Raw genomic sequence first — 27794 nt, 5'->3', positions numbered from 1 at the left:
TTTGCATTTCTCTAATAATTAGTGATGTTGAGCATCTTTCCATGTGCTTTTTGGCCATCTGTATGTCTTCTTTGGAGGAACGTCTAGTTAGGTCTTCTGCCCATTTTTGGATTGGGTTGCTTGTTTTTTTGATATTGAGCTGCATGAGCTGTTTGTGTATTTTGGAGATTAATCCCTTGTCGGTTCCTTTGTTTGCAAATATTTTCTCCCATTCTGAGGGTTGTCTTTTCACCTTGTTTATGGTTTCCTTTGGTGTGCAAAAGGTTTCAAGTTTAAAATTTTGTTTTTAATAATCACATTGTTGGTTGTGGTCTTGGTATTGTTATTCTGACTGATGTCCTTGAGAATGAGAATTCCTGACATAGGACAAAGAAAATCTAGACTTAAAAGAGCTAAATAAAAACTTATAAGTCCTGAATTTGAACCAGAAGAATCAGTATGATCATGATGCATTTTATCTTAAAAACAAAACATATACTTCCAAGTTCCAGCCACTGAAAAGCAATAACCAAACAGAAGCAATGTGCACCCTAAGTAGACACTGTTCCTTAAGGAAACGGCTGACTTCAGATTTGGGGCAGGAGGTATACAAGGTGAGCCTGCAACATCTTCATATACAGATAGGAAGGAACCTATTAAAATTAGTTGTGTCATGTTAAAAGGAATGAGGTGTCAAATCAAAAAGGCCAAAAATGGAACAATTTGAGTATCAACGGGCTGATACTGCAAAGGTTTGTAACATCAAATATGTTAAAATTCATGAATTCAAATTAATATTTAAATAAAAAGAATTTATCACGACCAGTGAATGCCAACAAAACAACTTATTTTTTGGGGGAAAAAGGTAAATAAAGGAAAAGCATCAAATATGTATCATGTCTTTTTTTTTTGCGGTACGCGGGCCTCTCACTGTTGTGGCCTCTCCCGTTGCGGAGCACAGGCTCTGGACGCACAGGTTCAGCGGCCATGGCTCACGGGCCCAGCCGCTCCATGGCATGTGGGATCCTCCCAGACCGGGGCACAAACCCGTGTCCCCTGCAACAGCAGGTGGACTCTCAACCACTGTGCCACCAGGGAAGCCCCATATCATGTCTTTTTTACATAAACCATACCCACCGAGTAACCAAACAGCAGATGAGGGGAAGTTCTCTTTTCAGACAAGTATCCTAGTTTATACAAGAAGAAATATAGAATTATAGTATCAGTGTTTCACAATCCCTAATGACCAAGTGCATCAAAGCTCTAAGCATCAACTGCTACCAAAATCCCGAAGAAAACAGGTATTTTGTGCCTCCTGATCAGGAAGACCACAACACGGTCTGAAGCAGTCTTGCCAAAAAGAAAGAAAATTCTGATCAACGTTCTGTATTCAACTATCAATTTGTAAGAGGAATGTTAGAATTCCACTGTACAGTTGCAATCAACAAAATCCAGGCTGTGTGAAACCCTTCAGCAGTGCTTCTCAAACTATGTGATGGATCAGTTTATTTTTCACCCCCTAATTTCCAATCTATCACAGACTAATACTTGTAAATATATTTTAAAAAACAAAAAATGCAAAAACATGCAAGCCCAATTTTTAAAATTATTAGATTCAACAAACAGACAAAGTCTCTGTCAAACGGCGATAAAGTTTCTAAACACTTTCAACTTCTGTACTAGTACCAGACAGTTCGTGGACTGGCACTAGATCCAAAGACCTCATTTTGAGTGGCATGGCTTTGCAGAACTGAATATCTCGTTTCTTCATTAAATAAATTACCAGAAGAGAGTCTATATATTAAAAATAATTTAAAAGACCTACCAAGCCAGCAACAATGTACAGATCTTATTTTGATCTTGATGCAAACATAGTAAAAGAAAACAAAAATCACTTATGAGAGAGTAGAAAATCTGAACTGGATTTTTATTTTTTATTTATTTATTTTGGCTGCACTGGGTCTTCGTTGCTGGGTGCGGGCTTTCTCTAGTTGTGGCGTGACGAGCAGAGGCTACTCTTCGTTGAGGTGCACAGGCTTCTCATTTGTTGTGGCTTCTCTTGCTGCAGAGCATGGGCTCTAGGCGCATGGGCATCAGTAGTTGTGGCACACGGGCTCTGTAGTTGTAGCGCAAGGGCTTAGTTGCTCCGCAGCATGTGGGATCTTCCCAGACCACTGGTTGAACCCGTGTACCCTGCATTGGCAGGCAGATTCTTAACAACTGCACCACCAGGAAAGTCCCTGGATTTTTATCTAAATAAGGAATATTTTTAATGATATTACTGGTTATTTTAAGAAGAATCCTTATCTTTTAGAAATACATAATGAAACATTTATGGGTAAAATGACATGCTGAGATTTACTTTAAAATAATATGAGAAGTGACGGGGCTTCCCTGGTGGTGCAGTGGTTGAGAGTCCGCCGGCCGATGCAGGGGACACAGGTTCGTGCCCCAGTCCGGGAAGATCCCACATGCCGTGGAGCGGCTAGGCCCGTGAGCCATGGCCACTGAGCCTGTGCATCCAGAGCCTGTGCTCCGCAACGGTAGAGGCCACAACAGTGAGGGGCCCGTGTACCGCAAAAAACAAAAAAGAACATAAAAAATGAGAAGTGAAAAAAGTAAATATATAATTTGATAACTGCACTGATAATTACTCAAACTAGATAATTAGTATATATAAATTACCCTATTCTTTTTCAAATGCTTGATGCTTTCTACAATCAAACAATAAAATATTAAAATAAAAATTTAACGTTTTAAAACCTGACTCTCAACAAATTTTTTTTCTTTTTAAAGAATTCAGAAGGAGCAGTTTTGGAGAGGCAAACTTCCACAGCATTCTATGCCAGAAAGGGTAAAAGAATCTAAATACCTTTATGGAGGTGTAGAACACAACCTTTTCTTGCTTTGGTGTCTAGATAATGACAGAAACTATGCTGAAATGATAAAAGCTGCAATCCAGTTATATACCTTAACCAACTAGTAAGCAGAAACTGCTATGTAAATGACATTCCATATGTGTAGTGTGAATAAAGGGAGGTAGGTATTTCAAGGTTTTCTGGAAAAGTCTAGAACACTTCTAAGATTATATGCAAAAAAGGTATGTTTATTTAAAAAAACGAAACAAAACAAAACAAACCTAAAAATCTTTTGTATTTGGAGTCCTAATTCCCAGTCTGAAGTGCAAGCAGCAGCAGAGAGGAACATTATTTACTACATACAGTGAACCATCAACATCTGTCACTAGGATAAAACACACAAATCACCTCTACTATACTTTTATGCTTTAAGCAGTTCCTTTTATTTTAATTTAGAATCCCAATGTCCAGATAACTAATTTGAAGGAAGTAAGAGTTTCACATTTAAATTCTTAAGATTAGGGAGTTCCCGGGTGGTCTAGTGGTTAGGACTCGGTGCTTTCACTGCCGTGGTTTGGGTTCAATCCCTGGCTGGGGAACTGAGATCCCACAAGCCACATGGTGTGGCCAAAAAAAAAAAAATAAATAAAAATAAATTCTTAAGATTAAACACCAAGGTTGATCCAGGCAAGATTAAAGAAGTTCCTAACTTCTCTGGTTTTAAAAGCTTCAGAAGCAGCCCCAGGAAAAGATTCTTTAAGAGTCTTATTTACTCTACTGGTGTTTTTTTTTTGGGGGGGGGGGGGCGGGGGGCGGGCTGCACTGCACAGCTTGTGGGATCTCAGTTCCCAGATAAGGGATTGAATCCGGGCCTTGGCAGTGAAAGTGCCAAATCCTAACCACCAGACCATCATGGAACTTCCCTACTCTGCCACCTTAACTTGCCAGCTCCTTATACTCCAACCTTTTAATAGCTCTTCTCCCTCTTAGTACCTCATTCACCTATATGGTTTTAATTACAACAGACTCTTGGCATTCACAAGCCATCCCTCTCCCCACCCTATTCCTTACTCTGTGGCGTGTAGTATTTTATCATTTTGCTCAGGCTGTGGCTAAGTGTGAACTGAGTGTGCAGTGAGTTTGGTGAGCAACAACAAAAAGATGTTGTGTTCTTCACTCCACTCTTGCTGACTGTGAGCTAACTCTTGTGCTGTGATGGGAGTAAGAGATCTAAAAAAGTAGTTGTTTTTGTTTCCCTCCATTCACCCTCTATTGTTAATTGGTGCATTCTGATCTAAAGAGATAAAGAATCAGATACTAAAAATTCTCAGTCAGTAGGCTTATGTCTGAAGCATGGCCTCATCTAAAACTTTACAGTACAGGGCTGTGTCCAGCACCTCACAATCCAGTGAATTATTTTTTTGTACCTTTACAACTCCCCACAAACATATTAAATAATAATTCAAGTGGTTTAAAAAGCAATTCTTGTGGTCTACAGAAAGTAAAGGCTACTTTGTCTTTGTAGTTTCAAGTTAAAATTAAATGACTTGCTAGGAGCTACCTTAAATGGGTCCTGGCAAAAATAGCAGATGTTACCAGACGCAGAAAAAATGTCTTTCTAAGCCATTAAAAAAGTCAAGCAAGGTTTTACTCAAACATACCTGAGCCAAACATGCTGTAATTGAATTTTACCCAGAAAAATTGAGAGTTTTAAGAAATCTTTGACCTGTACCAGTTGAAGCAAAGTCAAACACTGTCACGCCTATGATTTCCAGTAACACAAGAAGAATCACCAAACATCCCAAGTCTCAGTGGTTGTAGAGAAGCCTGTCTGCAGAGGCCAGCAAGTCTTTAATAAATCAGCCACAAACACAACATGGTATTTTAAATATACAGTAGGAACATTTATTTTAACACTTCTAAAAGATATTTCTCCATGCCTGATGATTTGATATAAAAATCAAACCCATCATACTTTCCCCTTCAGTCTCTACATCAAGGGCAATCAAAATTTGTACAACATGAATATTTGCTTCTGAAACAAAAATTACAAATTAAGTGATAACAAAAATACACAAATCAACTGGACCCTAAACGAATTTCTAATGAATTTTTTCCCCTTTCCCCCAATCACCTAGAGCTTCTTTCTTCAGCCTCATTCTGCTCCTTTTCCTTTCTTTGCTTGGCCATGAACTTCTGTTAAAAGCAATTCATAATATAAAATATGTATTAGATGTTGCTTTGCTGTGTTACAAATGTATCTAATATATTTCACTGTATTTATAATTTAAAGAGCTTGATCCTACAGAATAAAGATTAGAAACACAGTGCCTTACATTAACATTCCTTCCTTCCATTTGTGAATCATCTGATATTTATGATATACTTATGCATTATCTTGATGCTTGGGGACTCAGTGGTCAAGAAGATAGATAAGGCCCCTTACCTCATGGAGCTGACATTCTAGTAGGGGAAGAGAAACAATAAAAGAATAAACAAGATAATTTAGGGGGTGGTGGTAAGTATTATAAAGGAAAGAAAGACTGTAAAGCAAATGAGATTGACTGCTTTTTGGGTTGGGAGGAGTGTTCTACTTTAGCTAGGTCTTTCTTTGTCAAAGGCCTTTCAGGGAAGCTGTTACTTGAGTTGAGACCTAAAAGATGAGGAAGAACCAGCTATACAAGGGGGGCTGGGAGAGGGCAAAGGAACAGCAATATAAAGGTGCAAAGGCAGCAAAGGGGCCTTTCATGTACGAACAACAAGAGAGCCAAAAAAGCTGAAACACAGTGAGCAATAACAGCGAGGTCAGAGAAGTAGGAAAAAAATCAGATCATGTAGGGCCTTACAGACCCACAATAAGAAGTTTGCATATTATTCCAAGTGTAATATGAAGCCAGTGGAAGATTTCAAGTGGAAAAGTGACATGTTAAGAGCATAGGTAGCACAGCACAATGTTTAAGGGCATAAGCTTAGAATAAAACAAAGGTAGGTTCAAATCCTAAATCTGCCACTAACTAGCTATGTGATCTTGGGGATTAGGTACTCTTTAATCCTGTTTCCTCATCTTCAAAATTGGAACTGATAGCATCTACCTCATAAAATTGATTGGGGGACTGAATAAGCTTCCAGCAAATAACAGCTCAATGAATGTTAGATGAGTGTCTGTGCCACAAATTCAATACAGAGGATATATAAAGCAACTCTCAAACATTCAGGAGGAATCAGAACCACTGTTTCAATTATGGCTAATGATGATTCTCTAGAGTTCTAATCTAAATGTGTCCCAAAGCCATGTACAACTAAAAACAGGGGTGGTAGTAGTGAGGAAATGGATTAAATAAAGTTAAGTGGATTCTTTGGCTAGACAAGTCTGAAACTTTAACATGTTATGTGTCCATGACTCTGCAAGAGGGCATCAGAATATACAGTTTCCCACACTTTAATGGAGTGTCACATGGGACTAGTGATATACAAAATCTACTCTGGCAAACGCTGCCAGAGGAAAAGGAATAAAAACTAGGAGTTACTGGCAAGATACAGTGAAGGACATGAATAGTACTTTGAACTTAAGAGGAATAAACAAACCTTAAAAAGTTCTTCCAAAAGGAAAGGATGTACATTTTGTGTGGACACTTCAGTAGTTTGACTATAATACCACCACCTGAAGATTTGATGAGTTAAAAATAAGAAATATCTACCTCTGTATTTTGCTTATGACGTGTACTCCTGCAGTGATTTGTCATTGCTTTTTCACCTGAGTAGAAGAGGGAACAAATTGGACAGAAGAATCCAGCCTTCGGTACAAGAAAGTCTAAATCTAGAGGACAGGAAGAGAGAGGGGGAAGAGGAAGGAAAAAAATTAACGATAATTTATCTAGAGCTGTGTTAATTTATCTGAACATGATAAACATACTAAGCACAGTATACATTTATGTACAAACATAATACACACTGTTATGTATCTAGGGATCAAGAGCAATTAAGCCTCTAATCACAAAACAGAAGTCTTTATTTTTAAACAAATTCTGTAATATTCCAGAGCCTCCAGGAATGGCAGGGAATTCCTTCAGAATAGCAGTTCACTGGAAAAGAATCTGGTAGTCTTTGAAATAAACCTCTTAGGAATCCACTGTTAAAATAAAACAGGGAGAAGAGGCAAAATGATAGTCAACTGTCTGCTTGAGGAATACAATGGGTAAACAAATAAGGTGCCCCTTAGCTCATCTGAGCTGGCCATGAACAAAGTTTGCTAGCTAAGCTTTTCCATCATGTCCTACTCAACTGGAATTTCTGCCTGGGCAAGTATAACTCAATTCTTACCAGAGCAACAAAGAGAGTACATATCCCAGACTTCACGAGTGCAATAAAAATATCTTTGTCAGGTAAAAACACAGCTTAATAAACTGTTCTCAGAAATGCCAGTGTACAAAGCTTGCTAATTTCCACTCTAATCATCTAAGCAAGGTCATTGCGTTACTCATCTAAACAACAGAACACTTATTACGGTTCTGAATTTTTATTTCACATGGATAAGGAAAAAATGTCATTTTTACTTTACCTTCAGGGACATCAGGTGCCACTGATTTCCCCAAAGAGTCCTCAATCTTCTGGCGTTTTCTTTCTGGTTCTGAATCCATTAATCCAGATTCTTCATCGACTAAAGTCATTAAATTTTTCAAGGAAAAAAAAAAGTTATTCAAAATAGATTTATAGATTTTATACTAAGTGATGTTATCTGAAGCTGATATCAGATAATCTCTGCCTTCAAAGATTAATCTATGAAAAAAAAAGATTAATTTATGGATCATCTCTCTAAGTAAACCTTTCTTGGTTAATCCCACCCGACTATTCGTCCAAGAGTCTTTATATAAGGAATAAATGGGTAAATCTGTTCAACCTTATTAAATAGATTCAAGGATATGGGACTAAAGCTTAGCAGCATATTTTATTTACACATTGTTCAGGAAAAATTTTAAAGGTAATGAAAGAACTTCAAGTTCTATATTACTGGCAAGAGTTAACGTGTGTATGAAAAAGTGCTGGGGTGGGAGAAGAGTGTGGATCAAGGAGAAAAGGACACGAGCAGAGAATAATTCTGCGGTCCTGTATTGAAACCCTTCCAACCAAGAAAAACAAAGCCTAAACTGATGGACTAAGACCCTTGTTAGACTGAATCACAAGTGAAACTACAAACATTCAAACTCAGCAAAGTGAATTAACATGTAAGAAGCACTCAATGTTATCAGCAAAATGCCTAACAGGATCTCGGGGGAAGACAAAAACAAAAACTGGTTCCAAGCAATTCTGGTTACCCTCAGCAGCTGAAATACCTAACTGTTGTAAAGCACTGGACAAATCTCTCTCACATACATATCATTCATTTAGCTTTTATCTCGTGTGAGACAGGCAGGTCAAATCATTATTATCCCTATTTCTTCACAGATGGAGAAAAAAAACCCAAAAGAGGTAAGAAACTGATTATGTCCAAGGATGCATAGCCAGTAAGTGACAGAGACTTGTGACTTCAAGTTCAGTGCTCTCCCCATGTAACTGGGCTACTCTTTCCCTAATCTGAGGGGATGGTTAGAAACTATGAAATCGTTATTTACTGTTCTCTTACTCCTTGCATTCTACCAGTCATCAAGTCCCAAAGAGTCGATTAAAAAGGCTGTCTCGCTTTTCTTGACTTGATGCTTAAAACAGCCTCCAGTGTCTTGCTACAACCCTCAACAGAGTAATACTTTCTCAAACACATTTGCTGCTACCACGCCAAAGGCACCTTTATCTAATAATAACAACAACAATAATACATATTATATATAATTACATAATTAAGAGATTAAAACAAATATTTTAAGTTTAAAATTATTTAAAAAATGACTTTTTCTTAAGCTAGGTTCTTTCATCAAATATATTGTCTATTAATGAAAATAAATGGTTACAAAAGCAGTAAAGAAATGATTCTTTTTCTGTTCTTCTGTTGAGATGAGGCGGTTCTAAGCAAGCTGGTAGCTGAAGTTGCCCTATCACAACAGAAATCCCGAGGGGGGAAAGCCCTCATGAAATTATGCTAGAAGCATTTGTCAGTTAGTAAAACCATTGACTATGGCTTGGTATCAAGGAGAGGTTAATGGAGAACAATAAACAAAGGAGGAGTACCCACTTAGCCAAGGGAGAGAGCATCAAGAAAGAGTACATAATCAACAGTAACAAATGATGCAGAGAAGTCAAATAAGACTAAATTAAGAAGAAAAAAACTTAATCCAGTATGACAACAAGCAGAAGGGTTTTAGGTTTTTATTACACCTGGTTAGGAAATGGGAAAGGAAGGAGGCCTAAATAAACTGTGGAGCAGCACTGAGGACCCAGCTGAGAGCTAGGTCAATGAGATTCCACTGAATCACAGGTGGTGGTTTTTCCTTAGAGAACATAGGATACAAAAGCAGGAGGGCAATGAGGGTGCTGTTTTCAAGGAGAATGGTACTAGGGATTTAGGATTTTGCTATGAATATATGGACACAATGACAAATACTTGTTAAGTAACTGCAGTATTCTAGACACTGTTCCCTATTTCTTTCAACATAAACTGTATTAATGTTATTAAGACATCTTATTTAATTCATGGCTGCCTGCTTGGCAGCATCCACAAAGCAAGGGACCTGGTACACAAATTAAAGCTAGTTAATAAATAATTTTGACTTGATGCTGCAACATGGTCAGAATAACCTTTCACAGATCATTTCCACGAAAATTTGTCACATTCTATTATAATAGGATCACATATTATTCTCTATTATCCCATTCCATTATGTTCCATTATCTCTATAATTGCAAAGATAAAAATCTTTATCCAGATCTAATCATTAATGGGCTGCCTTCCCTCACTCCCTCAACTCCCATCCCTGCTCTGTTGACTCTTTTTCTACTTTTCTTCTTAGACAGCAGATCTTTGGAACTTTAACCACCTCCTCATATTGTGTTACTCTCCCCCACTTCTATCGATCCTGCTTTACCTTCACTAATTTGGAAGGCCTCTTCATCTTTTGCTGGTTCTGCCGTAACAGCTTTTTCTGATGGTGGCGTTTTCCCAATTCTAACTCTCTTGGCTGGCACTTTAGCTTTAAAGAGAAAGTCTAATTTATTGCTACAGTAACAGTGTTTAAATTGCTTTTAACTCTGAATAACAACTTTAACACCTTTTTTGCAAACAAGATAGATATTACTCAAATTTGGGAAGGAAACCTATTTCTAATATAAAATAGAAGAATTCTGTTTTTAAAAATTCAGCACTAGTCTAAGCATTCTCCTTTTATTTTCCCACTTACCCTGATCAAAACTCCACCTTCCCACCTGCTTTTCTCAAGGAGCCTACACACATTTTTCTATTTTGTTCAAGACTGTGGGACCTTGCTAGTATTTTTTATTCTTAGTTTGGTTAAATCTTTCAAGATTTTTGTATTTGAAATTATTTTGATCTCCCTAAAGTACTGAAAGTGAGCTGACCTATTATTCTATACCATCAAAATATTACTTAAAAGTGAAATGGTACCTTCACAAATTTTCCCAAATCCTAAGTCTAAGCAAAAACTAGGAGGCAGGCTGGTATAAACAGCCTTCTACTTATCAAAAGCTGTATTTTCTCAAAAATACAAACATATCATTTTCATTCCAATTCTAATCTGGGTATTTTAGTTTGCTTTCTGGCTTTGTTATCTTTTCTTGAGATACAGTAACTTGGGGTAGGGTCTGAACTAAGAGAAATTTGTGAAACTTGAACATATTTCTTTGGAAAGTATCACTTGGCCATAACTATCTGTTGGCTTCTTATGTCAATACACAGTGAAATTATTGGTAATGCTGTAACATATATTTAAAAAAATTTTTTAATGTAGTCCACTCATAAAACAAAAGCTACCACTTCTGAATATCTACCTGCTAAGTGTCTTTCAATCATGGTTTTCAGATCTTCTTCCATAACATTCTCATTTACTGGACCCACTTGGGACAAAGCTTCAAGTTTTGTCTTCTTTGTGTCCATAGCTCTCTTTTTTCTATCCCCTCTTTTATCGGTGGGATAGTCATGTTTGCTTTGTGTTAATTCAACTTTTAAATCATTGTCTCCATCTTCCTCCTCTCCAACTTCATCAACAGTAACAAAATTAAGCTCTTCTTTAAGGTTGTTAAAATCTGCCAGAGAGTCTTCATCCTCTTCAGTTACTTCATCTAATGTCACTAAATGCAGATCACTGCTGTCATCCTGTATTTCATCTACAGTAACTAAAGCAGAAGGGTCTTCAGGCATATGAGAAGAAATGAACCCAATGGAATCCCTTCCAGTATTTTCCTCATCTCCTTTAGTATTTAAAGCAGCAAAACTTATGTCTGCTGACTCATTTAAAGGTAGCTCTTCCACTTCTCCAATTTCATCCACAGTTACCAAGCGTTCCTGTTTGAGAAGATCTTGTTCTTCAGCCACTGACAGTACAGTAACATCTTTAGGTTCACTGTGGGAAATGCAATCATCTTGATCAATTAACTCATCTAATGTAAGAAGTGAATTTGAATTTTTTACCATTTCTTCCATATTTATTTCTTCTTCATCAATTACTTCATCCACAGTGACTAGAGCTTGTGCTATATGTGCAGCTGCATCTTCTTCTTCCCCAATCTCATCCAATGTTACAAAAGATAATTCTCCCTCAACAACACGAGAAGCAGAGACTTTCCCCTTCTTCTTCTTCAAGTTAAGTTCAGAGGAAGGGGTGTTTTTGAGAGCTTCTTTCCTTTTTCCCTTCAGTGGATTCTGCTTGGCTTGAAAAGGATTCACTTCTTCTATAACTTCATCCACAGTAACAAATTCATCCAAATTAAATGGAAATAAGGGTTCCTGTTGGAAAGGTAAAAAAACTCACAGAATTGTGAACAACTACTGATAACTGGCTAGATTCCATACAGTCTCAATAAATGTGCATGACATATCTATCATTTGTGAGAATTTCAGTACAGAGATGTTTCCAAAAGCTGAAATTAGTTATTTTTCAAAGCCCCACAAACAAATCCAAAGAGTGAACAATGCCAAAGGTAAAATCCTAACAATATCAATCTAATTCCACCTTTACTTAATTTCAGTAAGATTACAATTATTTCCTAAATGATGTGCGAATTGGAAATATGATGTACAAAAATACTACATTAAGAGCATTTATCAAACAATTAATATAATATAAAGAATTTACTATTCCATACGTTAAATGATATCTAGCAAGTGTTTTGGAGACTTCATGGACTACTAAAAGCACCTCAAATGCAACTAGAAAGTTAATAGCTAACTAGATTGTTCCATCAATCAATTTATATACATATTTTAAGATGTGTAATACTAAGATACAGGCACATTTTGCTTTATTGCACTTTGCTTTATTGTACTTTGCAGATACTACTTTTTACAAATTGAAGATTTGTGGAAACCCTGTGATAAGTCTAATGGCGCCATTTTTCCAACAGCACTTGCTAACTTCATGTCTCTGTGTCACATTTCAGTAATTCTCACAATATGCAAACTTCGTCATTATTATTATATTTGTTATGGTGATCTCTGGTCAGTGACCTTTGATGTTACTACTGCAAAAAGATTATGATTCACTGAAGACTCAGAAGATGGTTAGCATTTTTTAGCAATAAGGTACTTAATTAAGGTATGCACATTTTTTAAAAGACACAATGCTACTGTACACTTAATAGAGTACAGTATAGTATAAACATAACTTTTACTGGGAAACCAAAAAATATGTGTGACTCACTTTTATTGAGATATTTACTTTACTATTCTGGTCTGGAACAGAACTTGTAGTATCTCTGAGGTATGCCTATATAAGATTTATATTTTGAGAAAGTTATATGGAAAATTTATTACTAAGACTTAATGACAAATATGACTGCACTTGAAAAAAAAATTGTATCTGTAATTTGAAAAATGGTGCCAATTACTAAAGAAAATAAATTCCTGGCAGGCCTCCTACACATTTAGTACACTATCAATGGTCAATTAATAGTAAATATAATAATGGCATTACAATACATACCCAGTAAATTTAGGGCAGGAGGGGGAATCTGTAAGCAACTGTACTATCAATTTATTAAGCCATGGAAGAACCATAATCCTTACTTCTGCTTCTTAAACTACTAACATTTCTCCTTGCCCTAATAAAACAGACCCAAATTTATGCCCTACCAGGGGAAAAAAGTAAAATAACTGAAAAAATATTCTATGAATAACAGAAATCTAAAATACCAAACAGCCAAATATATTGTAACATGTTTATTTGGCAGCAGAAGTCAGTATCAAGAAAGTAAATCTTAAAGCCCATCTAGTTAGGATAAATTGAGCCATACCAAAAGGATAACAAAATGGAGAGGACTCAAGTCAAATGTCAACCTCCTTTACATGGATGATTTTATTCTGTGTTACAACCCATTCCTACTGATGTGAGACTGGACGTGTCTTCCTACTCTAATCCCCTTTCCATCCCTGTGTAACTTTTTGCCCCACACCAAGAACAAACTATTTAGCCTAGCTCAAGGTCAGAAAACGAACTGGTGGTGGGGTCAAAAATATACTATCTCATTCCTGTCCCTTGCTCTATATCAAACTAATTATTACAGGAGAGACACAAGTTACAAGGTGGACGAACTCTTTTATGGAATGATGGAATAGATGGGTCTGTGTTAGTAGATTGTTTCTTACCTCTTTGGGTTTGGAACTTCTACCAGTGGTGCTTTTAGAAGTCTTAGTGTTTTGCCCAGTCAAAGTCTGAAATATTAAATAAGAAATACAGAAAAACAGAATTTACAACTAGGTTATTAATATTCTTTAAAACACAAAAAGAATTCAAACAGCAAATACTACCCAAACACATTCAATTATACAAATATTTAACAGGTATACCAAGCTAAGTCAACAATCATTTAACAGTATAGGCATCATCTCCGCAAGCTGTAGTTAAATTCAGTTTTACTGTCTAAGTTGGGCCATCAGTAAGCTGATAAAGGGAGCTTCAATTTAAAAGAGAAAACTGTTTCCCACTTCAGGAGCAGAGTGCTAAATCACCTCAGGAGATTCAATGCAGAATTTTTTTTTTTTTAAATACAAAGTTTTATTTCTGACCACACTTTATCCAAATAATGCTTTCACACCTGTTAATAAATTATAGACTTGAGCTTATTATTCTAAGTGTCTACTGGCTTACATCAATGGAGTCATTTAAGAAAGGGAAAAGGGAGCTTGGGGGCAAAGGGAGTGAGGAGATGAAAGCATAAAACAAGATTACATCTCCTACTCCTTAGCTACAACAGAGATAATCACTTCATAGATTCTCTGAACATTCTTCCTACCCTCCTCACCTTATTGTTGCTGTCATCCCGTTTCATGGCAGAAGGTTTAGCCTCTGTTTCCTGAGACTGTTTCGTAATATCCCTGTAATCCAGTTTAGAATCTTTGCCTTGCAGGGCTGAGATCCTTCCACTGCCTCCTCTGGTGACACTGCTCTGAGTGGGTTTCAATTTACTGCTGTTTTCAGCCAAGCCTGATCTGGCACTTGTAGGTTTAAGGAGACCCAATTCCTTGGCTGAAAGTTTCTTTTCAGCATTTATTTGATCTCTGAGTACAGATTTTAGAAAACTTTTCTGGTTTTCAGATTTTGAAGCTGTAGCTTTTGCCTTTAGAGAAGAGACCATACCAGCCTTGATGCCTGATTTACTGCTAGATGCATTTGATGCAGGCAGCATACTAATTTTACTAGTTTCATCAGACTTACTGGCCTGAACCACTCCTTTATTTGGGCATGCCTTGGTCACTGAGTTTTCTGCAGGCTTTTCTTTCATTGCAGCCACAATCTTTTCCAACTTCTCTGCAACCATCTTATCATCATTCTTTTCAGCCTTCTCCATTCGTATTTGCAGATCCATTCTGGTTTCCTTGGTATTTAATTCATTCTCCTCCTTTTCATCCATATTACTTTTTGCAGAAATTCCCTTTGTGCTCACTGCCTGCTCATCCCCAGTGGAAATTCCAGGTACTAAGGCCACAACACAAGTAGATGGTACTATTTCTGAAACAGTTTCATGTTTGTCTACTTCAGCTACAGCTTCTATCATAGACTGTGTAATCTTAGAAAAGAAATCTTCTGCTTCAGATGGAGAGTCTTCTAGAATTCCTTTGATGTTCCTTTCTTCTATAAATGCACTATCAGATGATGATAATTCTGTTTCAGGGTTAATAAGTTCTGCCTCTTCCTTCTCAAAGTCACTGGCATACACCTGCTGATTTAAAACAGACTGCTCTCCATTTTCAGTGAATAAGTCAATACTGGCTGGAGTGGATGCTACAAGAGGAATTTCCACTTTGACCTCCTCTCCCTGAGTTTCAACTTCAAATGTTTCAATAGCAAAGTCAGAGACACATAGTGCTTTTTCTGGTTCTTCCTCACAAGGCTCTTCCTGTTGTATAAAAGTTTCTATTTGAATGCTGGGAATAGATTCTTCTTCAACTTCACTAGGTTTAACAGAGGGACTATCAGCTGCTCTTTGCACCTCACTTTCATCAACTGGACGGTTTTTCAAGTCAGGGCTAAAAGTATTTAAAAACAAAAAGAACACAAACAAAAACACAAACAAAAATCAAACTATGATGAGAATTCAACCATCATAAATAGTCCTGTCGATGCTAATTGTTAAGACTTCCTGATACAAGAGCAATAAGTATTGGGAAATCCAGTCAATCAGCATTATAATGGTTAAGAAGTTTTGATGTAAATATACAAATAACATAAAATTTTAAAAAGATCCTCATTGCACTAAAGATTTCTTTTTAGTTCAAAGGAAATTATGGCAATATTATGACCACTGATACAATCATTTTACTCATATAAGTTATAATCATTTTTTTTTCCTTCTGTGTCAAGTTGCCCCTGAGACCAGAAGGCTGAATGTGAATTTGAGACATCTCAAATTATTATTAGGTCCTATCTCCCCAACAGTGGTAACTGAAATAATAGAATATGTTTATGGTTCGTGAAACTAATGATCCATGCATTAAAATTTACAATTTTATAAGTGAGCCTTACCTAAAAGGAACAGAAACTGATAGGCCACAGTTATCTTAACCACGTCACCTCTTTCTTTTGGATGTGAAACAGATTTGTTTTCAATTTCCCAAGAACTGTATTTATTAGTAATACTTAAAAGAAAACTTTCTTTGGAAATGTCTTTTAAATACTCTGTTGGAGATTTAAAGTTAGAGGCAAAGCTGATACAATCACCTTAACATAAACATGTATTCTTATTATAAAGTATGTGCCTTTGGCTATATCACAAGAAGAAATTTGTTAAAAGAAATCCTTCCAGTTACAGAGACTAATTTAAGATTCTAATATATAGCTTAAAATTTTAAGTAAAATTATTTAGAAGAAATGGAGGAAATACATGGCAAATACATGCAACTGATCTAATTGATCAAGGTCCTCCCAAATCCAACATAAAAATAAAAGTGTGCGATACAACTATTTTCACTGAGACAGAGACAGAATAAACTGTTTTTATATTAATGCTCCATAGATAAGAGATTATCCTGAATAGTAATAAGGAAAATCTTAGCTTCTGAAGACACATCCAGCACGCTGTCAACACAATAATGTTTAACAAATACATCTGCTTAATTACATTAGAAGGTACAGCTTGGAAAAAGACTCCAGAAAGTGATCCTGCCATATCAATACCTCAGTGTTGACTTTTTCCTCCTACTCTTCAAGGAAGGAGGGGATGAGACATCCCTTTTGATATGCTTCTCAAAGGGTGGCTATATACTCTTTAGTTACTGCAAGATGGTGTCCGTGTCCTGAGACATTAATAATATTTCAGAAGTTTGGAAAAAGTGCTACCACATCAGGGTCTAATCATATGAGCCAATAAACTATTCCTCCCTCCTCCAATGATGGTAAGTTTAAACTTCCAGAGGAGAAAACTTTTCTAAGAGATCAGAGAAACACCTCTTAAAGAAAAGCCATTAAGGCAAAGAGTTTGAGGAATTTATTTAAGTTAAAAAGTCAGTAACCATGGACCTTTATCAAATAATATTCTAGTCAACTGTATAAGCTATCCTTTGTATGCTGAAAGGGTTTAAAGGTTTGTATTTGAAATGATTCACATCCCTTATATTAAAAAATACCAATGGGGGCTTCCCTGGTGGCACAGTGGTTGAGGGTCCGCCTGCCGATGCAGGGGACACGGGTTCGTGCCCCAGTCCAGGAAGATCCCACATGCCGCGGAGCGGCTGGGCCCGTGAGCCATGGCCGCTGGGCCTGCGCGTCTGGAGCCTGTGCTCCACAACGGGAGAGGCCACAACAGTGAGAGGCCCGCGTACCGCAAACAAACAAACAAACAAACAAAAAAAACCAATGGCTGATTTTTGGTGTTCCAAATTCTTAGGAAAAGTAAAAAAAAAAACTTGCAGCCAAGCACAAGTATGACAAAGAAAAAGTTGTGATATTCAGTTAAAGCAGTTATGTAAATATTATTTCTCAAGAAATAAGCTTTCATTTTTAAGTTACAAGACTCATTTCCAATAATGAACATTAAATTCAAACTCCTGCCTCAGTACAGAACTGCATATTAACCCTAAAGGCTTTACAAACTAGAGCTATACAAAAACACCAATTTACTGGGCTTTAGAAGAACAATGGAGATTTTGATTCCTGGCTCTAGGATATAGCAAGTCCTCCCCCTTTACCACATTTAAAGTTTGTCAGTAAATTTAAAAAGCTGTTATCTTTTATATAAAATGAATCACCATGCAGTTTCACACTTGAAACAGACAGCATGAACCTACTTAGGAAAATGGCTTAATTCCATATTTGTTCTTGTGTGCCAGTCTTTTAAAATTATAGTGCTTTCTTCATAGGATTTATTTTCCAAAACTTAGTACCTAGTTTTCTGGCTGATATGGTAAAAACCTTCAGTGTTCATCAAGTTAGCTTGGAAAGTCAGTTTGAGACGTCAAATAAATGAAATTATTAACACCAGAATATAAAAAACAGTCTTTTAAAAGAACAAAGAAAACAAAATCATATTCTGGAAACTGGACCGAAAAAGGATTCCAGGAAGGCTGGGTTCAGGATAGGGGTATCTAATTTCCCACTCCCCTGTCCTACCCCACCCCTCCATAAAACCAGGGTTTCAAAATCTTCAGAGAAGGTATATAGTAAAAGCTGGCCATGAGAACAAAGGTTAACACCATACCATACACTTTCTGAGAAACTTTAGACTGAGACATAACACTGAAGATCAGTATTTATTTCAGAGGGCCACTGAGTACTGCCCAACATTATTAATGAACTGGTGAACATTTCCTCTTGCACCCTTATTTGGAGCCTTAATCATATGATAAATAAATAATGTTCACATGGGGTTGGTTAAAACAGGGAAAATGTAGAATTTTATTAAATTATTAATATATCCATGTGAGATTTCTTTTAAAAAGGAAACAAATACTCTACATTAACTATAAACAAGAGGATCATGTTAACGAATTAGCATCCACAAGTGCTTAAAAAAAAAAAAAGGACCAGTATTTTCTCAGGATCAGCTTACTCCAATAAAGAAATGTGAAGTATTCAGCCACATCCCATGTCTTTTTTCTCTAATGTCATACAAGTCAGAAAAAAACTGCAAAGTGGGAATTAAGAAATTATTAGTGCTAGAACTTTAAAAATTAATAAGATTAGACAACTACTTGTAAATTCATTAAGACATATCTGATTTTAAAAGATAAGTGAAAACAATGAAAGAGAAAATGACCAAACGCACACAATAACTATTCTTTTGGCCGTGAAAGAAACTGTCAAATGAAACATATAAAATGGATTTTTGGAAGAGCCTGCTTAATTACCAGCCAGAGTTACTACAGCCAAACTGCAGGTCTATCTATACTACTACATGCAGCATTGTTACTTATTCAGCCCTTTGCGGGCTTTTGTAGCAAACACTGCTTGCTGTTGGTTATTACTTCTTAGGCATGTAAATATAATTGGTATGCTGATGTGCAACTTAAAAAAGTCTGTGTGGATACATATAGCCAACCTATTGCTTAAAGTTACCGATATATTTTAATGTACTCATAATCATCTTTATCATTTAAAAGTCTCATTTTATAAAAATTAATTACTGAGAAGAAAAATCTATAAGACATCCTGTTTTTCAGGCATCTTATAATTAGGCAGTGTATCAAATAAAATAAACTTTCCATATTTAAACACTCAAACTCCTCTTTCAAACTGATAAGCTCTTACTCCACTGACTAAGAAATAAGGGTAAACCACTTAGTATGAAAGAGAGAAAGAATTCTCTATCAGTGATTCCCAATGAAGAACAGTAAAAGGGAGGTTATTCATTGGTGGGACAAGGGTGGTGATAAGTGTGGTATTCATCAGGATGAGGAAGTCACTACGAACAGGATATACTATATGTGGTCAAAAAAAGTTGTGAGTTACCAGTTTGTATAGACTCTGAAGAACAAGCTTTCAACCTCTGAAAATATAAAGCAGTGTACATATTATTTTGTTTTATACCAAAATACACACTAAATATTATCTTTCTGGTTTTAAAAACTCAATGAAAATTTAAAAGGATTATACAAACTTAAAATTTACACTGTGCCTATTCTGGAATAGAAAAATCTAACAAGAATGTAATACTGATAACAGAGTTGAGCTGTTCAAGAGTCTTAGCAAAACATTTCATAAAGAAGGCAAATTTATATATTTAATTCAAACTGTGTGTACACATTCACTTCTCCTAGAAAAAAAAAATCAGTAAATATCTGAAAGAGACCAAAACTAATAACAAAAAAAGCCCCTAGGTCAAACAGAGCCCTCCAAAAACCCCAAAACAAAAAACACCCTCATGACACTCATAAAAGATACAAACTTTTTGTTACTAGTGAACTACCATAAAATACAGAAATAATATTCAGTAATTAACTACGTACTATAAAAACTGTTAGCAAACTTAAAGCAACATACCTTTTTTTCCCTAGTTCTGGGTCTTTCTCAGCTTCAGCCTGTAATATAATTCCACATTTTATTAGAGGTTATTCTACTGGATTTAAAATATTTAACTCATCAATGCAGTGTTTTCAGTTCTTAAAATCTAAGCTAAAAAAAAAACCCATACCTTAAAAATATATCAAAACAGATAGTTTTCAGTGTCCACATAACCATCAGCTTTTAGAATTTTTTTCCCATTTTTAGATAAAGATCTCTAAATAAGATTATACAGAATAAATGACACACAGAAATTAATGAGAAAAATAAGTTTCCATAATGTTTATAATAAATAAGAAAATTTTAACTTTAAAAGCCTGGAAATACCACCTTTTGCTAAGAATAAAAACAATCAACCTGAAATATCAACATATTTTTTGTGCAATTATTATTTTAAAAGACTTCTATTTATGAGAGACTAGTTGACTTAGAAAGCTTTCTACTCAAAACACATAGAAGTGCTGGACAAAATTTAACAATAATCCTTTTAAACATGAACCTGCACCACCAAGAAAGCAATGTCCTGGGGCCCAAAATGAAAGGAGGAATTAAAATTCAGTGCTTATGTACCAAGCACTGATCCAGGTACTTAGGATACATCACTGAACAAACAGCAAAAATATCTGCCCTTTAGAACTTACACATACTAGCTGAAGGCTTTTTCTGTGGGGAATCGTGTGCTGAGTTGAGAATTATCTTTCTCTAGATTTTCTCAGATTAAAAGCCAAGAATTATATTGTATAGAAACTGAATAATATTTCTAGAGAGGTTCCCGGTGGGGTGCTGGAGTCCCAGAGTAAAGACCTTCTTTACTAGGGTATCTGGTAAGGTATCCAGTCTACACTGTAATGGTATATAAAGAAAATTAAAGATGGCAGTTGCTAAGTCCCACCCACAGTGCCTACAAGCGGTCTTCTCATTCACGGGAGAAACTTGTTAGAGGAAACTGAAACCGAAACCAACCTATACAGTAGAGAAAATCTATACCAGATACCTGTATTAGCTAACTTGCTTCTTTATTCATAAATTAATAGAAGAGAAAAACAAATGCACAAGAGAGAACAAATTAAGGATACAAAACTGACTCAAGGTATTTCAGAGAACTGCTTTAAAAACAACTCGAAAGAATACTCTCTAAAAAATTTTTCTAAAAAAAAATTCAATAGGATATAGCATCCATAATATCAGTACAGGTGCTACTTCCAGAAAGACAGAACATTAAAATTTGAAGAGAAGAAATATTCAAAGATATAAGAGGAAAATTTTCCTCAGGTGAAGAAACACACTAATTTTTAGATTTCATAAATTCAATGAATGATCTAAGCAGGATATAGGAAGTAAGTCCCAAACCAAGTTAAAACCTTGCTCAATGTAGTAGCCATACTGATCCTCCTTGGAATTCCCGAACCACCAAATATGTCCTTAAGGCCTTAGCTCTTGTTCTCTCTAAAAACCTCTTCTCTTTGATACATTAGTAGAGTTCGCTCTCTTACTTCTTTCTTTCAGGTCTCTCAAATAACTCTTTCTCAGAGGGGCCTGACCACTCTAAAATACACATGTCCCCCTGTACACCCCGCCATCCAGCACACTCTATCATTTTTTCTTGGTTTTTCTCCACAGCACTTCATAGCACTTTTTACCACCTCACACTACGTATATATACGTGTGTGTGTGTATTTTTGTGTGTGTGTGTGTGTGTGTGTGTGTGTGTGTGTGTGTGTGTATATATATATATATATATATATATATATATATATATAAAAAATAAGCTCCTTGAAGACTGGGCCATTGACTCCTCTGTTTACCAATGTATTCCAAAGTCTAAAACAGTGCTGGCATAGAGAAGGAATTAGATAACAATTTGCTAAATGAATTAGGAATAAATGCTAAAAGGTTTCAAAGAGAAAAAAAAAATTACATAGAGGTAGGATTGGAATCAGCCTTCTCCTTAACAACACTGGTTAAGAAAAACAAAACAATAAAAGCAAGAACAATCTGAGCACAGAATTCTCCACCTGGACACACCATCAATGAAACATGTAAGAGAAAAATAAAGTCATTTCTAAATATGCAGGGATTTAGAAAGTTTACTGGCCATACATACTTTCTGGGAAAATTATTTGACAATATATTCTGGCAAACAGAAAGTAATCCAAGAGAGTAGGAGATACAGAGTCCAAGAAATAACATAAGTAACTCAGAAGAGCAATAAAAAGAAAATCAAAGGTATATAGATGCTTTACAAAGCAAATGGCCATAAATTTAGAACAGGGTGTCAGAAGGATAGCTCTAAGAAGAGAGCATATTCTATTCAACAAATAGTAATTAAGTTATGTGACCCGAGTAACATGAAGACAGTCTTCTTTTTTCCTTTCGACAACAAAAAACAACTCCTTAACTGTACAGGAAAGCCATAACCCAAATACTGAACAAAAACACAGCATCATTTTGAGAAAAGACTGCGAGTATAGGAGAGTCACTTCCAAGTGTGCAAATTACACGTATTTCTTTCTTTATAGAACCACTCTCATTACTAAATTCTGCAGTAAATATCTTCATAATCAAGATATCAAAAATGCAGGTACTGGGTTTCAGTACTTAGAATTATGCCTTCATACTCTGTATGCAAGGTAACTATAGTTATAGAATTAAAGGTTGTAACGTATTACATGTGGAAGTAACATTACAGGTAACAAATATGGGGGGAGGATATTGAACAGAGGGTAACATAGGATACTAATTAACTCATAAACATGGTAAATTAAAAACTGTTATTAAAAAAATCTGGGGGCAGGATTTATTTCCACCTCATAGTCTAGCTTAGGCTTTCATTACCTCTCATATAGACTATTACAACACCTTGAAATTAGTCCACCTGCCTCTACTATCCAATTTATGATTTGTTAAATGGATATAATGGACATTATGTGACATGCTCAAGATTACAAGGCTAGCTTATCAGTGGTTGAGCTAATAAGTCTTTTACAATAAGTTAAATGTGCTCTTCAAGAATGAGGTTGAGTTAGGATGTGGGAAATAAAGCATTAATTTAGGCAGAAGTTTCATATAATTTCCACTTGTTTCATTTTCTTTAAGTCTAAGAATTTGGGACCACAATTCTGGAAGAAAAATTTCTGTGTAGTCTGTGTTTACTGTAATTCTGAACATAGTTGAAAGTAATAACTTGAAACATACCACAACACAAAGTTTTAAAAATACAATGTTCTGTTAAGAAAAAAAAAAAAGTTAAAAACTTCAAAAAATTTTCTTCTGAAATCAGGTTAAACAAGGCACACAAATTTGTGCTTAAGGACTTCCCTGGTGGCCCAGTGGTTAAGAATCCGCCTGCCAATGCAGGGGACACGGGTTCGAGCCCTGGTCTGGGAAGATCCCACATGCCACAGAGCAACTAAGCCTGTGCGCCACAACTACTGAGCCTGCGCTCTACAGCCTGCGAGCCACAACTATGGAGCCCGTGTGCCACAACTACTGAAGGCTGTGTGCCTAGAGCCTGTGCTCTGCAACAAGAGAAGCCACCACAATGAGAAGCCCGCATACCATAACGAAGAGTAGCTCCCGCTCGCTGCAACTAGAGAAAACCTGCACGCAGCAACGAAGACCCAATGTAGCCAAAAACAAATAAATAAATTTATTTTAAAAAATAAATTTGTGCTTAAATCAGTATCATGATGCATTCATTTACTTATAGGTGATCTATTTAATTTGGATTTAGATGGTGGAATTTTCTCTTTCTTGAGCTAGCACAAGAGTTTGGCAGATTAACAAAAACCTGCAGACACCAAATATAAGGCCCTATTTACCTCTTGCTATTGAGATACAATGAAACTATTAGAAAGAGAAAACATCTGAGTTTCAATTTAATTCTTTCAAAGGTAAACTATTCATAGTTTTCAAAGATTATTACTGTGCAAGCCAAGAACCTGTAAAATCTTCTTTCTTATAGAAGAAGAGAGTATAATAATTTAAACAAGTAAAAGAAAAAAACCAAACTTTTAACAGGAGGAAGTCAAAATGGACTCAATCTAGAGCTGCATTCTGGAGGTAACCATGCTATGTATATGGCATCACTCTGCACATATGTCCATAGCAAGCATCAGAATGAATATGCTACATTTTCTAAAATTACCTCAATTTATTCTCATTTATACAAATTTATACTGTTCCATAAACCATGAAAATTGGAATAATGATTGCAAAATAAATTTTTAAAAGAAACAGTATCTAAACTCAGAATGAGTTTGACTACTGTCCAAGAATAATTCTCGAAATCAGCTTCAGAGTGTATCTTCTAGCTTTGGGAGAATGATCTTTATGCTTTCCTCATATTCTAAAAGCACAGAAGTTGATACAAAATAATCTTACCTCTGATGAGTCTAGCTTTGGAGATAATGTGCAGATCAATACATGGTTACCTATGTTCTGTGGATTTTGCTTCAGAAAGCTGTACATTGACTGAGCAGATTCAGGACTATCTAACTGAAGAATTGCCTTTGGAAAAGACAGAAAAGTATTAATTACTAGTTCCTAAAAGAATTAAAAGTAGAATTACCATAAGATCCAGCAATTTCATTTTTTAGTATATACTAAAAGAATTGAAAGCCAGAACTGGAACAAGTATTTGTATACCCATATTCATACCAGTATTATTCACAGTCAAAAGGTAGAAGCAACCCAAGTGTCGATCAACAGACGAGTAGATAAACACATGTGGTACATGCATACAATGGAATATTATTCAGCCTCAAGAAGGAAAATTCTGACATATGCTACAACACATGCTGGAAGACATGCGAAGTAAAATAAGTCAGACACAAAAGGACAAAAATTGTATGATTCCACTTATATGAGGTATCTAAAGTAGTTAAATACAGAGACAGAAATTTAAGTTGTAGAATGGTGGTTGCCAGGGGCTAGGAAAAGGGGGGATGGAGAGCTGTTGTTTAATGGACAGGGAGTTTTAGTTTGTGAAAATGAAAAAGTTCTGGAGATGGATAGTGGTGATGGCTGCACAACAACATGAATATATTTAAATGCCACTGAACTGACACTTAAACATAGTTAAAGAAATTTCTTAAACATGTCAAAGAAATTAGTATCTACTACTTGGTCAATTAGGTATTTTTTATGAAGCAAATACTGTCAACTTTGCTATAAAACCCTTTCTACCTTTCTAGGTAATACATGGTTGACCAAAATCTAATTTTCATGGACACGACTGAATTAAATAGAGAAGATAGAGGGCACAGAAAACGTAAAGGGACTTTAGAAATACCTGGCTGACATCCTTTCATTTTATAAATAAGAACTAAAAGTGTAAACCAACTTAGCTAAGGTCACAAAGGTAGTTAAGGCTAGATGAACACAAGTCTGCACTTCCCCAAAAGATAATGCTCTTTGCACGTATTACCCTTCTCCCTTGTGCAAGTTTTTATTTCCCCTTCAAAGTAAGAGTTCTTCTTCCTGCCAAAGCCCAGGAGAAAATATGATGGTATATCATAATTCTGCTAAGAGGCTGAATAATGTTTATAGATGCTTCAGTTCAGAAGCTGAATTAAAAGTTACAGACCATAAGAATATAGGGTTCAATTATATATTCTTTACAGAACATACAGCGAAAATAGAAGGGACCTTGTTACCTTGTTTTTATTACTCATGTATACGTGGTGATCCACTTTTCCAAACTGAAGTCCAACACAAAGTACACACTGAAGTCCATCTTCTGGTAAGTTATCAAGATGTACAAATCGATCGTAAATTTTATCTACATTTGCCTGTAGTTTTTGTTTTTGTTTTTTTTAAAGAGACAGCACAGAAAAAGAGAAAAACAGCTAAAGTATCAAAGTGTAAAACACAGAATAACAATTTATTTTTCAGAGGTCAGGTAATGTCCTCTCCCAAGAGTAAGAAAATGACCATATAGGTAAAGATAGTGAGGTCTTAGTACTAGATGTGAATAATCAGTGAAACAATATACTAAAAAAGGAAGTATAATCTTTCTTCTATCAACATAATATGTACCCAAAACACTTAATATACCGAATATTTACCCAAGTCAGTTAACATGGCTCCAGAATCTAAAAAATATTGCACATTAGGACTCCTTTACCCTCTATTTCTTATTTTTACCAAGAGAAGACTCATCTGACATCTCCATCACCTCAGTATTTTAAAACTAGTGCTAAGATTTTCTTCAATTCCTGACAGGTGAACAATAAAACCACCAATGTTTCTATCAGTTAAACAAGTGTACAAAAGCATTTAAATGCAAAACTCACCTCTGGGTCGTTTTCTCTAATCAAGGTTGTAAATATAGCTTCCTAGAAAGGCAAACAGAGGAAGATTGAAGGTGTAAGCTATTTCTTATTTGTATATTTAATTCGTCAAGATTTACTGATATAATAATCTATATGAATAAGCATTAAGAACTATTTCATAAAATGAGAAGTAAGCAAAATTTCTGTTCCTTCCAACAATCTTTCCCTCTTCCTAAAACAAGTTATCTAAGTCCCACCCTACCCACAGACTTTAATTCTTCCTAATCCCCTAAGTATATTAAAGACTAATAAGGTGGTACCATTTAGGGGAAGACACTCAAATTCATATACAAGGAATAAGAGATTTAATTTAGCAGACAGTAAGAGAATTCAAATTACACAACAAAAAGTCAGCTAAGCATAATAGGGGATGAGGAAGAACAGAGATGTAGGCTAGTAAAAAAAACATCACAGGGTATTAAGTGTATAGTGATTTGGTGCTGCCGAATTATATAAAGAGGCCAAGACTGGCACAACACAGGGATGTCAAAGCTGGGAGAAGCTAGCTGATAAAAGGCTTAAATGTTTGGAAAAGGAATTTTATCTTATGAGACTATGGTTCTTAAATTTTTTTTTCTCTTCGACACTACTGTATATAAGACCACCCCAGCAATTACATCACATTAGAATGATTCTCAGTGGAAGGCTTTTTCAAAATACATGCATTTTCAATGTTCATTACAGCACTATTTACAATAGCCAGGACATGGAAGCAACCTAAATTGTCCATCGACAGAGGAATGGATAAAGAAGATGTGGTACATGTATAAAATGAAATATTACTCAGCCATAAAAAGGAACGAAATAGTGACATTTGCAGAGATGAGGATGACCTAGAGATTGTTATACAGAGTGAAGTAAGTCAAAAAGAGAAAAACAAATATCGTATAATATCACTTATATGTGGAATCTAGAAAAATTGTACAGATGAACTTATTTGCAAAGCAGAAACAGAGTCACAGATGTAGAGAACAAACATAGTTACCAAGCAGAGGTGGTGGGGTGGGACGAACTGGGAGACTGGGATTGACATATATACACTACTATGTATAAAACAGATAACTAATGAGAACCTACTGTATATCACAGTGAACTCTACTCAATGCTTTGTGGTGACCTAAGTGGGAAGGAAATCTAAAAAAGAGTGGGTATATGTATATGTATAACTAATTCACTTTGCAGTACAGCAGAAACTAACACAATATTGTTAAGCAACTATACTCCAATAAGTATTAATTTTAAAAAATACATGCATTTCCACCTTCCTCTAGAGATTCTAGCATCTCTGTTTCATGCCTCTTAGCAGTAAATGTTTGTAGGCCACACAGAAACAATGAAGGGTTTCTAAATCAGTTTAATTTGAAGAGGTTTGAATTGTATGCCAGTCTCATGACTTTGGGAAAAAGGTTTTGAGGGAGATAAAACTGAAGGTAGAGGATATAAAGAATAACTATTTTAGCCGGCATTTTAAAGAGGTGAGGCAATGGTGAATGGGATGAAGAGGGAACAAATTCCAGAAATATTCAGGA

The 27794-nt window shown here is 35.7% G+C and overlaps 1 protein-coding gene across 7 annotated transcripts in view; it reads right to left on the bottom strand.

Moving 5' to 3' along the window:
* Nucleotides 1-4649: 4649 nt before the first annotated feature.
* Nucleotides 4650-27794, bottom strand: part of ZNF638 (zinc finger protein 638) — an 83821-nt gene continuing 60676 nt past the window's right edge. For 5 of the 7 annotated variants that reach the window (XM_027131956.1, XM_027131955.1, XM_027131957.1 and 2 more), the window contains 11 exons: nucleotides 26227-26268; nucleotides 25588-25722; nucleotides 24314-24439; nucleotides 19910-19947; nucleotides 14238-15462; nucleotides 13582-13647; nucleotides 10770-11724; nucleotides 9851-9955; nucleotides 7396-7494; nucleotides 6536-6654; nucleotides 4650-5033 (listed from right to left, as the gene is read on the bottom strand). In XM_027131956.1, the coding sequence (XP_026987757.1) occupies nucleotides 4968-5033; nucleotides 6536-6654; nucleotides 7396-7494; nucleotides 9851-9955; nucleotides 10770-11724; nucleotides 13582-13647; nucleotides 14238-15462; nucleotides 19910-19947; nucleotides 24314-24439; nucleotides 25588-25722; nucleotides 26227-26268 (2976 nt within the window). In that variant the 3' untranslated portion in view covers nucleotides 4650-4967. The other 2 variants (XM_027131960.1, XM_027131961.1) reach the window with 2 other exon arrangements.

Source organism: Aethalodelphis obliquidens, unplaced genomic scaffold (genome assembly GCF_003676395.1).
Source record: "Aethalodelphis obliquidens isolate GAN/ISIS:26980383/991018 unplaced genomic scaffold, ASM367639v1 scaffold40, whole genome shotgun sequence".
Classification (NCBI taxonomy): Eukaryota; Metazoa; Chordata; class Mammalia; order Artiodactyla; family Delphinidae; genus Aethalodelphis; species Aethalodelphis obliquidens.
The sequence above is the reverse complement of the archived record's forward strand: the minus strand, read 5'-3'. Positions and strand labels throughout refer to the sequence as shown.